The 12,962-nt window shown below is 43.5% G+C and overlaps 1 protein-coding gene and 1 long non-coding RNA gene across 2 annotated transcripts in view; one reads left to right on the top strand and one right to left on the bottom strand.

Moving 5' to 3' along the window:
* The window catches only part of SLC16A10 (solute carrier family 16 member 10), a 41,241-nt gene extending 39,669 nt beyond the window's left edge, over positions 1-1,572 (bottom strand). The window contains exon 1 of the mRNA XM_081000404.1: positions 512-1,572. Within this exon, the coding sequence (XP_080856530.1) occupies positions 512-938 (427 nt within the window). The 5' untranslated portion in view covers positions 939-1,572. The remainder of the gene's footprint in view (positions 1-511) is intronic.
* A 180-nt stretch (positions 1,573-1,752) lies between these two features.
* LOC308474324 lies at positions 1,753-12,229 on the top strand. Its single transcript, XR_013984659.1, has 2 exons — positions 1,753-1,977; positions 10,477-12,229. It is a non-coding gene; the product is annotated as an uncharacterized lncRNA (long non-coding RNA).
* Positions 12,230-12,962: the final 733 nt, after the last annotated feature.

Raw genomic sequence — 12,962 nt, 5'->3', positions numbered from 1 at the left:
CTGCTTCCATGATCAGAGGTAGCAATGCTTCTGAACACCAGTTGCTTGCAGGTTTCCCACAGGCATCTGGATGGCCACTGTGAGAACAGGATGCTGGACTAGGTGGGCCACTGGTTTGATTCAACAGGGCCCTTCTTATGATTTTTTTTTTTAAAGGACGTCACCTACAGTCCCAGAACAATGGGAAGCAGGGCAGAAACTTTCCCCCAAATAGAGGGGGCAGATTCTGCACATACACAGCAGCAACTGCAAAACCTTAGCGCCTGCTCCTCCTTCACCCAGTCCGCCCACCAATTCGGAGGTTTTGTTCTGTGCACCAAAAATGAATGGGTGGTTTTAAATCTAAACACAAGCCACCTTCGCCCAGAAGTGCTCCAGCCCAGTCTCTCTCTCTCCCCGATCACCTCCCTATCTCTCTGAACGCAAAAGCAGGAGCCCCGATTCAGAGGCGGTTGTGGGGGGGTCTCCATTCCCGCACCTCCCGCCTTCCTCCCCCCCCGCACTCACTCACCTGTCTTGAATGTCAGCTGCGGGTCGTTGGGGTCTCCGAACTCCTTGAGCATGGCTTTGAAGAGGACCCCGCACGAGTTCTGGATGCCGAACACGGCGCCGTTGCACCACATGGAGGCCAGCATGACCACCCACCCCCAGCCGCCCTCGGGGGGCTCGAACGGCGCCTCGCCTCCCTTCGGCGGCGGCGTGGGCGGCTTCTGCAGCTTCTTCTCCGGGGGGCTCCCGGCCGCCGCGAACGCCGTCACCGGGGGCGGCTCCCCGGCGGCTGCCTCCAGGGAGGAGAGCAGCGTCTGGTGCGAGCACCACTCGCCACCGTTCTCCTGCTTCGGCTCGTCGCCCAGCGCCTCGCCCCCCTCCAAGGGGGCCACGGGGGCAGCCGGGGGGCAGCCGTCCCCCGCTCCCACCTCCTCGCTGACGGGAGACATCGCAGCCCGCCGGCGGGAGCTACGCGGAGGGAAGGAAGGGCGGCTGGGGCGGCCTCACGCGGCTGCTCGCTCCTTCGCTCTGCCCCCCTCTCGCTCGCTCCCTCGCTCGCTCTGCCTCTCCGGAGCCCAGCCGCCGCCGCCGCCTCTCGCTCGCTCCCTCCTTAGCTCCGCGGAGGCAACGCGGTCATCTCTCTCGAAACAGGAACGGGAATGAGCGGGTGGGGGGGGGATCAAACTTCTCGACAGGAAAAAAAACTCAGCGCTTTGAAAACATATATATAGTATATGCAAATAGATCTATATAATTCCCCCGTATAAAATTCTCCCTCACAAACCGGCCCCTGAGGGTGCTAAATTCGCTCAAGGCGCCTTCAGGTTATTTTAAAGGGGTAACCCCCCACCCCGCGCGCGCCCCACCAAGGGGCGTGGCTGGCAAAGGGGCGTGCTCCCTTGCTACCACCTTCTCCGTCCCCCTAATCCTGAGGTTCTCACTGGCTAGGAGGCGGGGAAGCTCCGCCCTCTCCGTGGGCCGCAGCGGAAGGCTGGGAGGGTGAGGCGGGAGAGAAGGAGAAAAGCACAGCGTGCCAGTGGATGAGGAAACTGACTCCAGCCTTGCAGCGACGTTCGGGAGAGAACGTGCCTCTTGGCGCGCTTGCGCGCGTGCCGAGCCATAAGTCAACAGTTAACGACCACCCATGGAAGGCGGTTGGTGGAAGGCGGCGGCAGCGAATGGAGCTGCTTTCCTCCCTCAGCAGGCGCAATTTGGCGCGCGGGGGCGGGCGGGGAGGGGTGAAGGGGGCGGGGAAATTGAGAAGGCAACGTCCCCGTGAGCTTTGCGACAGAGTTCATACAGAGATATATATGAAAACACATACACTTCTATACTGTATATAAAACGTAAAGTATGAAAAGAGCGGCCCCAGAGACTGGAACCGTAACACACGCAAGGCAAGGTGTGTGTCTGTGACGTCAGTCGCCTCCCCAAAGTCAGCGACATACTTTGCTGGCAGGGCGACAGGGAAACAAAGGTTCTGCCAAGGTACAGGACAAAGGGGCAAGCCTTTTTCCCAGAGTTCAATTGCTTACATATGGGAACACAGGTCCAAGAAGAAAAAGAGGAAAATATGTTTGTGCTGGGCATTGATTACTTACTGAGCCACATAGCACAAATGGAGATAGGTCTCTTGAAGAACAACTTTTAAAAGTAAAATCCAGAGGGGGAACAGCAGGGTTTATACCCCCCCCCCCTTCAAGTATATACTTTAGTGTACCACAAACACCTTATAATAGATTTACTGTATAAGCTTTTGTGGACTACTCCCTTTTGTCGACACACACACAATCACTTTCTCCTTTTCTGATAAGCTTGTGACACAGGAGGAATTTGGTCTGTTTTTCACAGGAAACAGATGCAATCTGCTGTTGCCAGTTTAATGTTCTTGCAGATCACAGCGCAACTCCCAGCCAGTCACACTTCCAGATTTTGCAGTGCTTCAGTGTGCAAAAAATACAGATTTTTTTTCTCCTGAAAAATGCATTGAGAAGCATTGAAAATGTATTTTATGTAAAAAGGGCGTATGAAATTCATACAAATGCAAATGCAGGCTTCAAAACAAAAATTAACACAAAATGAGAGAAAACATACCTGTGTTTGAGTGCTAGGAAAACCGAAACAGAACTGAATCAGGCTTATGTAGCACAAATGGTACAAGTAATGCACAATAAAGAAGAAGCGGTAGGCATGGGGGGAATCCCAATATTTGCAGAAGTACCAAAAAATTGGTTGGTGCGGGGAAATGCCCAGTATAGACTGGTTGTGTTTAGTAGGTAACAAATGCTGGTTGACTGTTGAGGCCAGGGCTAGAAACCTGAATAAGAGCACTCCACACTACAACATTTTGTTGCAGCCCCCACTTGTGCCAAAATAAATCTGTTAAGGTCTTATATTGCCAGAAAACTTTGTCAGTTTTTTAAAGAGATATTACATAACTAAAACAGTCCCACAAGGACAATGTAGGCAATATATCACCATGTACAAACACAGCCAAAAGCACAATACAAAGTCAGGTGTTTACTGATATAGCAATATCCTGGTTTTTGCTATTTTTGTCTTGCCGTATTAATGCCAATTATTTAGAAATGTAGGTTCAAGAAGGATCATTTACAGAATACCATAAAAATATACCACACTCATTAAAAGCAATAAAAGGGCTGTTGTTCGTTTTGTAAGCAGAGTTACTAGGGAGAAATCACTTTTAAAAATAGGGTTTGGTTAAGATATGCATGTGCATAGGGGTGTCATGTTAAATGTGTAACACTAGGTATCCTGGTGGCTAACATCTGCTATTTAGTTACACAAGTCTGGTCTGGGAGAAACTGAGTTCTTTTAAAATACTGTACTGAGAGAGACTTTTGTAAAATTACACTTCTGATTGACTTATTGGGCAGAAGATATTGGTCACTTGTTGCATTAGGAAACTAGTCTGATGAGGGGGAGAATTCTATGCTGCTCTGATATGATTGACTGAAGGATATGTTGGCTGAAATATAAAGAGGCCAAGGTCCATAGAGGAAGCTGTCCGTCCCCCTGCACAGCAACAAAAATTGTTAAAAACAAATAATTTAACCAACAGGAAAGCCTTTGTTTTCCGTTCTTCAAGGTCCTCATGCTTTTCTGTCTCTCTCTGGCCAACCAAACCCCAAGCCACAAAAAATAAGCGGGGGCATGCTAAGCCAATCAGAACTATGCATTCTAAATTTATCAGTTTGGTCTTTCTAGTCTGCATTTTCCCTCCTTCGCTAGCTTGCAGCAGCCTGTGTAAGTTTTCTTTGTGGAGGAGGACCTAGCAGCACATCTTTTCTTCTTTGCTAAGGTGGGTTGTGAGGGGAAAAAGGACTCCTAAGAAACTATTTTTCCCATGGTGAGGAGAGAAGTGAGCATTCTGGAGGCTGAAATGCGTGGGAAATCCTTTGTGGCTAGGATGGGTAGTAATCCTAAACACTCTGGGTTGTATTATACTAAGTCCTACCCACTGAAAGTAATAAACCTAAGTCATGTCTATTAACTTCAATGGGTTTACTCTTGAGTAGGTCTAGCATTGAATACTACCCACTTATGTCAAAATACATGTATATGTGTGTGAATGATGATAATGAGATGGAGGGTGAAGAAGAGAGAAGTTAGTCTCCCCAATTTCAACATACATCTCTTGTGTTTCAAGTTTTTTTAGGCAAGTGAGTAAACCCTATCTTCCATGACAGTGAGACAATGGGTATCTTATTAACACCCTGCTTTTTAAATCACTGTCAGTGTGGACAAATGGAAGGGAAAGAACAGAGTTCCAATTACAATATTTTGTCTATATTCATGTTTCCAACTGAGAGACACTTGATTTCCACATCTGTTACAGTCCTACCGCCCAAATGGCTACTCTCAAATGGGAACAGAAAGTGAAGGCAAAGTCGCTTTTGAATCTCTTCTGAGCTCTATGGAGGAAATTAAGGCCACATACCTGGGAGTAAGTCCCAATTAACTTACTGGAACTTGCTTCGTCTTTTTATTCCTTAACAAAAAGCATTTTTAAAAATCTAGCCATATAACCCAAATAACAAAATAGAACTTCATGAAACAAACACATGAAAATTAAACCAAACCATACCAAGGTGGGCATGGAATGTTCACAATAAGAAATATTAAATCTGGTTATCTGGATATTTGCAGTGTGATACAGACAGGTAAACAGAGAGTACCATCAGAAGAAATAAGAGAACAAGAGGTGTGGTGCACATGACTTGCAAGATATACAGAAACATAAACCTGTGATTGAAACCATCAGAGGCACAAGGAATACCAAGAATAAAAGGCTCTATATTACATAAAGAAAAATAAAAAAATCAACCAGTTAGGTATTGCTTGTCCCAAATCTAATAGGACTTACTTCTGAGTAGACATGGGGTTGCACTGTTTACAGAGCAAGACAATCTCCATGATTCCAGTTACAGATGGGTAGCCGTGTTGGTCTGCCATAGTCGAAATAAAAAAATTCCTTCCTGTAGCACCTTAAAGACCAACTAAGTTAGTTCTTGGTATAAGCTTTCGTGTGCATGCACACTTGTGTATCTGAAGAAGTGTGTATGCACACGAAAGCTTATACCAAGAACTAACTTAGTTGGTCTTTAAGGTGCTACAGGAAGGAATTTTTTTAATCTCCATGATTGTTATCGTGAGGTGTTGGCCACTGGTTGGCACACTTTTAAAAGTGATTAGTCAAAGTAGGGCTTGAGACCCAAAGCCTTTCCTGTTGCCAGCCTCCACAACACGACTTCAGCTTACTCCGGTAGACTGCCTCTGAAACTTTGAGTTCCCTATAGCAATCTTTCCTCCATCCATGTTCAGAGGAAGTCTATGTCTGAATTTGCTGAAAGAGACAACAGACTAGCATTATTGACTTCAAACCCAAGTGCATACAAATGGTGTTCAATTAATTGTGTATGTCATAATTTTTGTATTTTTTGGGGGGGGGGGGGAGGTGCCAGTACTCACTTTGAAGTTGTTATAGTAAGTGCCACAGTAAGTGTGTGTGAGAGAGAATATATGAATAGAGAAGAGAATGACTGGAGAGAGGACAGAGAAAAAAAGAGGCTTCCCTGCCTAGTTTTGATATTGGACACACCTGCCAGATGGAGCCAATGCCAAATGTGGGCAAGAAAGCCCATTCCCTTTCTCTTTCTCTCCCCTCCTTTCATTCACTTTTGTATTCATATATTTATTTTACACACACGTTTCTGGGAGAATGTGACCCTCAGCCCTAAGAATGTTGCCCACTACTGGCATAAGGTATGGCGATAGGACTAAGAAAAGTATATAAAGCAATTCTGAGCGTTTAGAGAAGAGAGAGTAAAAGGCAAATTATATGAGCAAATGCATAGCCGCAACTCCTTATTTGCAGAAATAACAAGGCTGCAGAGACACAGAGTGGGGGACATTCCTCCTAAACTCATCACTTCTCCTCTAGCTCCTTTCCAGTTACAGAGCCTGCATGTGGGGTGGACTCAAGGCAGCTTACAGATAAAAACAAGGACTGCTAAAAACATGGGGGGGGGGCGGAAACAACATAATTAAAATACAATTAAAACTAAAGTGCATGGAGGTGGTGGGTTTGTAGGGAACAATCAACAGGCAAAGGTAAGTGTGTCTCAACCTTCTACATTAGCAATATAAAATGCATTTCAGCTTGAAAAGACCTTGGCTTCCCCCCTTCCCTCCCCTCCCAATATTTATTTGGTATGGGGCACAAAGGAGAATGAGGGGGGATACAGGGTCATAGGCAGTGGAACAAATACATTTGGAGTAGAGAGTCCTAGCTGATTAAGGGTGGACAAAGTGCTCTGCAAGCAGGGGTGGCCAACTTAAAATATTGGGAGGGTAGGTACACCATTTGAACGGCAATGTCCATCAACTTTGGTGGGGAACAGCCCCCTCCAATATTTTATTGTAGGGGGGCCAAGGGAGCTGGGAACTGGCTTCTATGTTCACAAGGGATATTGGAGTTGCTTATTTTTCTATGGAAGATTCTTGACCTTTCAGAGCAGGCTTTCTGGAGGATGCAGGAAGCTGTGGTAGAAGCAGGAAGTAAAAAGCCCCCTCTCTGTACATGTGATTTATTGTGTGTGACTCTTAGCATCTAATACTTTTTTGAGCACTATAATCTATTTGTCTTCTTTCTCTTCCATGCACAAACAATTAATTCCAACAAATAATTCATTTTCAATAATTTCAAGTTGATCTGTGTACAATAAGAATAAAAACAAGAAAAGTAACTAGAGCTTTAAACCATGTGACAATAAAAACAAAGGAGGGTTTTTATTAAAACCATTGCAGTCTCAGGTGAGGTGAACCAATAAATTAGCAATTTTCTCTGAAAAACTAGGAGAGACTTAGAGCTCTGTTAATAATTTTTTTCATTTCTCAATCCTATTGGCTTTCTGAACAAAATACCGTATGTCTTTCTTATCAAACTGCTAAACCATTTTTGCGCAAATTATTTGAGAAAAACATCACCATACTCAAAGACAGAATGGTTTTCACACAGCAGAAGCCCCTTTACATATTTTATTATTTCATATTTTCTACTTCAAATGGAGTAAATAAAAACTAAATTACAGATTTGACTTTTTGTCTCTTAATCCCTTTAATATTTTAAACAGTCTAGACATATGAAAGTCAGTGGTCATGAACGGCAATATACACCCTAGCTTTTTTAAAAAAATGAACATGGATTGCTGCAGGAGCTACACATAATTTTTCTCAGTTTTTTCCTGAATGTAAAAACAAAAAGCAATCAGTATTTACAATTTTTTACACTAATTATTCTAGTAATTAATATTTTCCAGCAGGATGTGTACCAAGTACCAGAAGTCCTGAGCCATGGAAAGGTATCAAATTAGCTTGTTTTCATTTATGACTCCTGATTCAGATTCTCTAAAAGCTGGAACATAAAACGATTTCTGAGCAGGTAGATAATACAAGCAGATTTGTTGGTTGTGCAACCTTATCACCATATGTTGACCACTTAAATATAGTACATCTCATATTTCTGCACACAATACAGTAGTAACACCCAAATTGAAATTTAAGTATTACATTGTGTTACCGTAATTCTCTTTTAAAATAATGTTTTCCAGCTTAACACGCTTTTTGATGAACAAATCTCATTTATCTTAGCATATGCTATGTTATGACCACATTTTGAAAGGTGGCAGGGAAAGGAAGAATAATTGTTTGCCCCCTAGAAATCAAGCAGATTCTCCTCATTCTAGTTTGTTTATGCAAACGATTTTCACCCCACTCTTCAGTCAGAAAATAACAGATTACAAAGGAATAAAAATAGCACAGCCCCTGCCCACAGACTCACAATCTGAAAAGACATGACACAAAAGGGATGTGGGGTGGGTGGGAAGGAAAACAAGCAAACCAAATTCTAATTCAGGCACCAAATTCCTAGTGTTAAAAGGTTCTTACAATGATGAGCTTGGATGGAAACAGGCTGCTCACCGTTTGTTTGTTTTGAAATGCCCTGCGAAGAATTTACAGTGACCCAGCCTTTGAGGAAGTGACTGTAATGCAGTTAGAACATTAAGAAGGACCCATCTTAGCCCAGTATCCTGTTCTCACAGTGGCCATCAAGTTGCCTATGTAGTGAATTTTTTTTTACTATTGTGTGAGGTGGTACTTCCCTTTGTCTGTGCAAAAGTCTTCAACTTTCAGTTTTAATGCATGGACTTCTAGTATTTGAAAGAGGGATAAAAACTTTTCTTCACACTGCGTATCAGGATGGGGCCTTCTGGACTCTTAACTAGAATCTGACAGCTTCATATCACTCCTACCCCATCAAATGGGCTCATGGGACCTAGCTGATATTACACCCCCAGTGGATAATTGCCTCTGTGAGTTAATTATAGCAGGAGACAAGTTAGTGGTCATTTCCAATTGTTTCTTTGCAAGTGTGCCTTGCCTTTGGTTCCTTTTAAATTTGACATCAAATCCATGTACCACTGGGATTGGTTCTGCTCAGAAGCTCAAGTGGAGCCAAACCCTGCCAAAAGGGCAGTTTGAACTTGGTGCTGATCAGCACTGACTTTAAACGCCACTGGGATCACATGTACTTTCCCCCAATGCTGCCCATTCTAGCAGGCTTTTCAGCCAGAGCCTATCAGTGATGACTGGAAGTCCTTGGAGTTTGACCTCAAAGGAAGGAAAGAAACACAACTCTTTTCCTTTGAAGTATGCCATCTTCAACAGCAGAAAGTCGCTGGGGGCAAACAGCAAGGGAGGGATATTGCCTTTATTCTACATTTGTGAGTCTTGTATAGGGTGAGTCTTTTAAAAGAGGCCCATTGGAACATGTGTACTCTGTATCCATGGGGCCGCTTTTAAAGGACTCACCCTGTATAAGCACTGCTGGAAAGAGGGTGAACCTTTAAGCTAATGCAACTGAGCTATTATTGCATTCTGCTGGTTCAGCCCCTTGGGCCTGGAACAAAAGTGAGCATCGCAAAAGGCTTCAAATCAAGGTTCAAAATAAAGTCAGTCTAGGTCTCAAATCCAAGAAGCCAAGTTGCAAGGGGAAGCTAGATGGAAAGGGAGGAGGTAGTTGGTCACGTTTACTCTTCCAGACTAAGACATGAGTGCTGTGCAAATGTTCTGTATGGCACTGCAAATGTGCTTGGAGATAGGTGTCAGGCGCACCATGTACAGGTCAGCTGTGGCCTGCCAAATGTTCCTTGCTGCTCAGTTTGGGGTTACAGAAGACCTTGAGAGGTTCATACTGTGAGTGTAATTAAGATAGTATTGCAGAGAGAGAGAGAGAGAGAGAGAGAGAGAGAGAGACTTCTAGCAATAACTTAAGCAAACCTTAGTTACAACAAAATTGAGAATTAGATCTAGATATTAGATATAATGTCTGAAAGGAATTACAACACAGATCAGACAATAAAAGTTTATTAACTAAACTGGCTAAAAGCTACATTTCTGATTTGCTTTTTCACTGTTAAAGCTGCTTTAAGGTGCTTCCAGCAGAAGATTCAATATGGTTAACAGGTCATTCAGATATTGCAAATGAGTCACTGGCAACAAGCTTTAATTTACAGGGTTAAATTAAATTAAATTTGGATTAAATAGGAGGAAACATAGGCTGGTATTTTTCATGTCATAAATATCATTTAGATACTGTGGGGGGGAAATGCATGCATGAGGACCACCCATCCCACAACAAACACTCCTCTGAAAGCACCCTTCTATTCTGACTATGAAGATACACAGCTGTTCCTACTGAAGTTAGTGTCAGCGGTAAACATATTTTTAAACACTGTGGTCCAGCCTTTGCTGCCCACATGATAGACCACACAAAAGTGCCGACATCTGACGTAAGGTACACAGTCTAAGGTATTCCAGGTAATCCATGGGCAATAAATGCAAGAGTAAAAGGAAAGGCAGATAAGATTAAAAAGTCCAGCCTAATGTGAAAGTTTGGCATATTGTGCAAGTTTATTAAGAACAAATAATTCATAAATAGGGGCATATCCCTTAAAAAAGATACGCTGTCAACTATAAAATGTTAATAATATTCACTGGGTGTTTTTCTTTTCTTTCCAATATTTGGTCCTAAGTTTAAACAAAAAGAGAAGGAAGAGAAAATTGAAGGCTACATGGTAGCCAAGCAATATGGAAGTCAAATATTTATGCTTTTTCCTCATCATATCATTTAATTCATGCCTCTCTGCTGGAGCAAACATTTTGCTGCTGCTGCTTAGTGCCTGGGCTCCTGCTGCTAAGTAGTTTGAGGCAGAGGAAATGTATTTGCTTAAGAGTAAATAAGGATCTGGATGCTTATCTCTGTAAGAAAAATAACATTTAGCAAAAGAGACCAGAGCTTGCTTTGGGACCTTAAATTTCAGTTTAAGATCCTTAGAACAAGGATTGTTAACCTATGGCTCTCCAGATGTTGTTAGACTCTCATTATCCTTATCCATTCGTTAGACTAGCTGAAGGTGGAGTCCTACAACAGTTGCAAAGCCCCAGGCTCTCTACTGTAGAAGTGAAGTGAGTAGAGTAGAAGTGAGTTTATCTTGAAATTAAAATGCATTGCAAACAAGTCACAGTGAGTCAATTCTATTACTTCCTTTGGGCCATACCGTAAAATGTCTCATAGTACCTGGAAAAGCTTCACTAGATGTCACAGTGAGAAAAACCAGTTCCAGTTGCCACATGCATGAAGCCAATGACATATTGGGACACCCCCAAGGTTATCATGGTGACCATGAAGTCCTGAGCCACCCCAAAAATAATGGCCTAAGCATAGCTGTTCAAGAACAGTCAGGGAGTCCTCAACACTGGCACTGAGACCATATCTGTCAGGTCAGGCAGAGAGGCTGCTGGGCAGTGAGGTGGGCAGTAAACCAGCAAAATGTGTTATAATGCCTAAAACTAGGTTGAGATACTCTATATTGCCAATCAAGTGGACAGAAAGCATGGGAGGAGATCCTATAAATTACAGTAACTCCCCTTCCCCAGTCCTCAAGTCTGCACCTAGGCTGTCTTGAGTACCTAGTTGGGCACAGCAGGGTGAGATGAACTCCACCGTGCTTGCTCACTTTGGCCTCAATGATACAAACCATATCAGTCTCCTCATGTATGATAAAAACATGGATAAGGGAAGTCTTAATCAAAGCTGACCTGGCATTCAGTAGCAGTAGCTGCAGACCTGAGGGCTGGCTGCTAGAACAGGCATCCCCAAACTCGGCCCTCCAGCTGTTTTGGGACTACAGTTCCCATCATTCCTGAACACTGGTCCTGTTAGCTAGGGATGGTGGGAGTTGTAGTCCCAAAACAGCTGGAGGGCTGAGTTTGGGGCTGCCTATGCTAGAACCACCAAAATTCCTCAGGCTGGGAAGGGGGCTGGCCCAAGGCATAGCCACTAATTGTCTGTGCCTTGAACCTGCTGCATGGCTTGCCCCCTTTCCCACACCATATCTCCCAGTACCCAGGAACCACTGTAATTGCCTCCCTGCTTTGTTCCCTCCCCAGCTGATCTCACCCGTCATATGTATTGCTTCCCTGCCTCCAAATAACTCAGCAATATATACACCAGGTTAAGCAAAAGCTAAAAAGTTCCACTCAAGCAGACACAAATAGGCAAGATATCACACCAGCATAAGGCCTCAATTGTGAAATATTAGGGAGGTGGCCCATGTATCCTCCCTCTGAAGTGGTTCATCCCCAAAAGGGAAAGGACACATTGGCATCATTCCCTTCAGGGCCAATGCTGCCTGAAGAGCTGTGTCAGCCCAGGAACAGGTATATAGCCCCAGCTCCCCTGAAAGTCAAGTCCAGGTGGCATCTCAGTCAGTGGATATGGGGCAGGCTTGTATCTGGGCTAGCGATGGAAAAACTGGTGGTGGAAATGTAGCATACTGTTGAAAGGTATCTATTTATCCACCCACTTTACCATCTGCCCCCGTGTCACACTGGAATGTGGACTCCAGAATGTCCACAGAAAAAGGTGGTACAGTGGTACCTCGGGTTACATACGCTTCAGGTTACAGACTCTGCTAACCCAGAAATAGTACCTTGGGTTAAGAACTTTGCTTCAGGGTGAGAACAGAAATCGGGCTCTGGCGGTGCAGCAGCAGCAGGAAGCCCCATTAGCTAAAGTGGTGCTTCAGGTTAAGAACAGACCTCTGGAACGAATTAAGTACTTAACCCAAGGTACCACTGTATTTGATTTGAAAAAGCTTCCCCAGCCTTGCATTTAACACACTGGAATTTATTTATGAGCACATCTGTGAGATCCTTAAATCTACAAACATGATGATAGTATTAACTTGCATTCACCACAGAACGAGTACATCAACTGATTGCAGAATTCCATCAGATTACATTATCTATGCATATAAGATCACCTCTACCTGGCAATCAAAAGACATCATATGTACCTGCCAAAAGTGTTTAGTATGATATATTTTTTAAATCTTTTTTTTTTTGTCCTGCTAGTAGTATTTCATACGGATTGGTGTATGATTAACAGAACTGTTAGCTGAGCAATGAGATTGCAAAATCTTAGTGATGCATGAAGCAGAAATACATCTGAGCTTTCAGTTTCCAAGCTGAGTCTGCAAAACGGATAGGCAGAAAATGTTTCCACCACAGTTGCTATGAAGTTCTTAAGATACAAGCCTAAAATACTAGAAGCTTGATTAATTTTAGTCATTACTTTAGCCAGAGCTGAAAAACAGAGGTAGATGAAGTAGGGACCTCCACATGACATTAATTGCCCTTTTGTCTCATTTGGCTCCCTTCTGTGATATACTAGTTATACATTATTAGTCAAAATTGCTTCTATTAATATTATGTCCTGTGCTCTTTATTTTAATGCATTCAATTACCTGGCATAATGTGCTTTTGCTAAACAAAGTCAGAAATATATTGTGTGCATCTACCACCTAGCCATACCCAGTGAGCTGCTG

The sequence above is a fragment of the Podarcis pityusensis genome (assembly GCF_964106645.2).
Source record: "Podarcis pityusensis genome assembly, chromosome: 3".
In the NCBI taxonomy this organism is placed as follows: domain Eukaryota; kingdom Metazoa; phylum Chordata; class Lepidosauria; order Squamata; family Lacertidae; genus Podarcis; species Podarcis pityusensis.
This window is presented reverse-complemented; position numbering and strand designations above follow the sequence as displayed.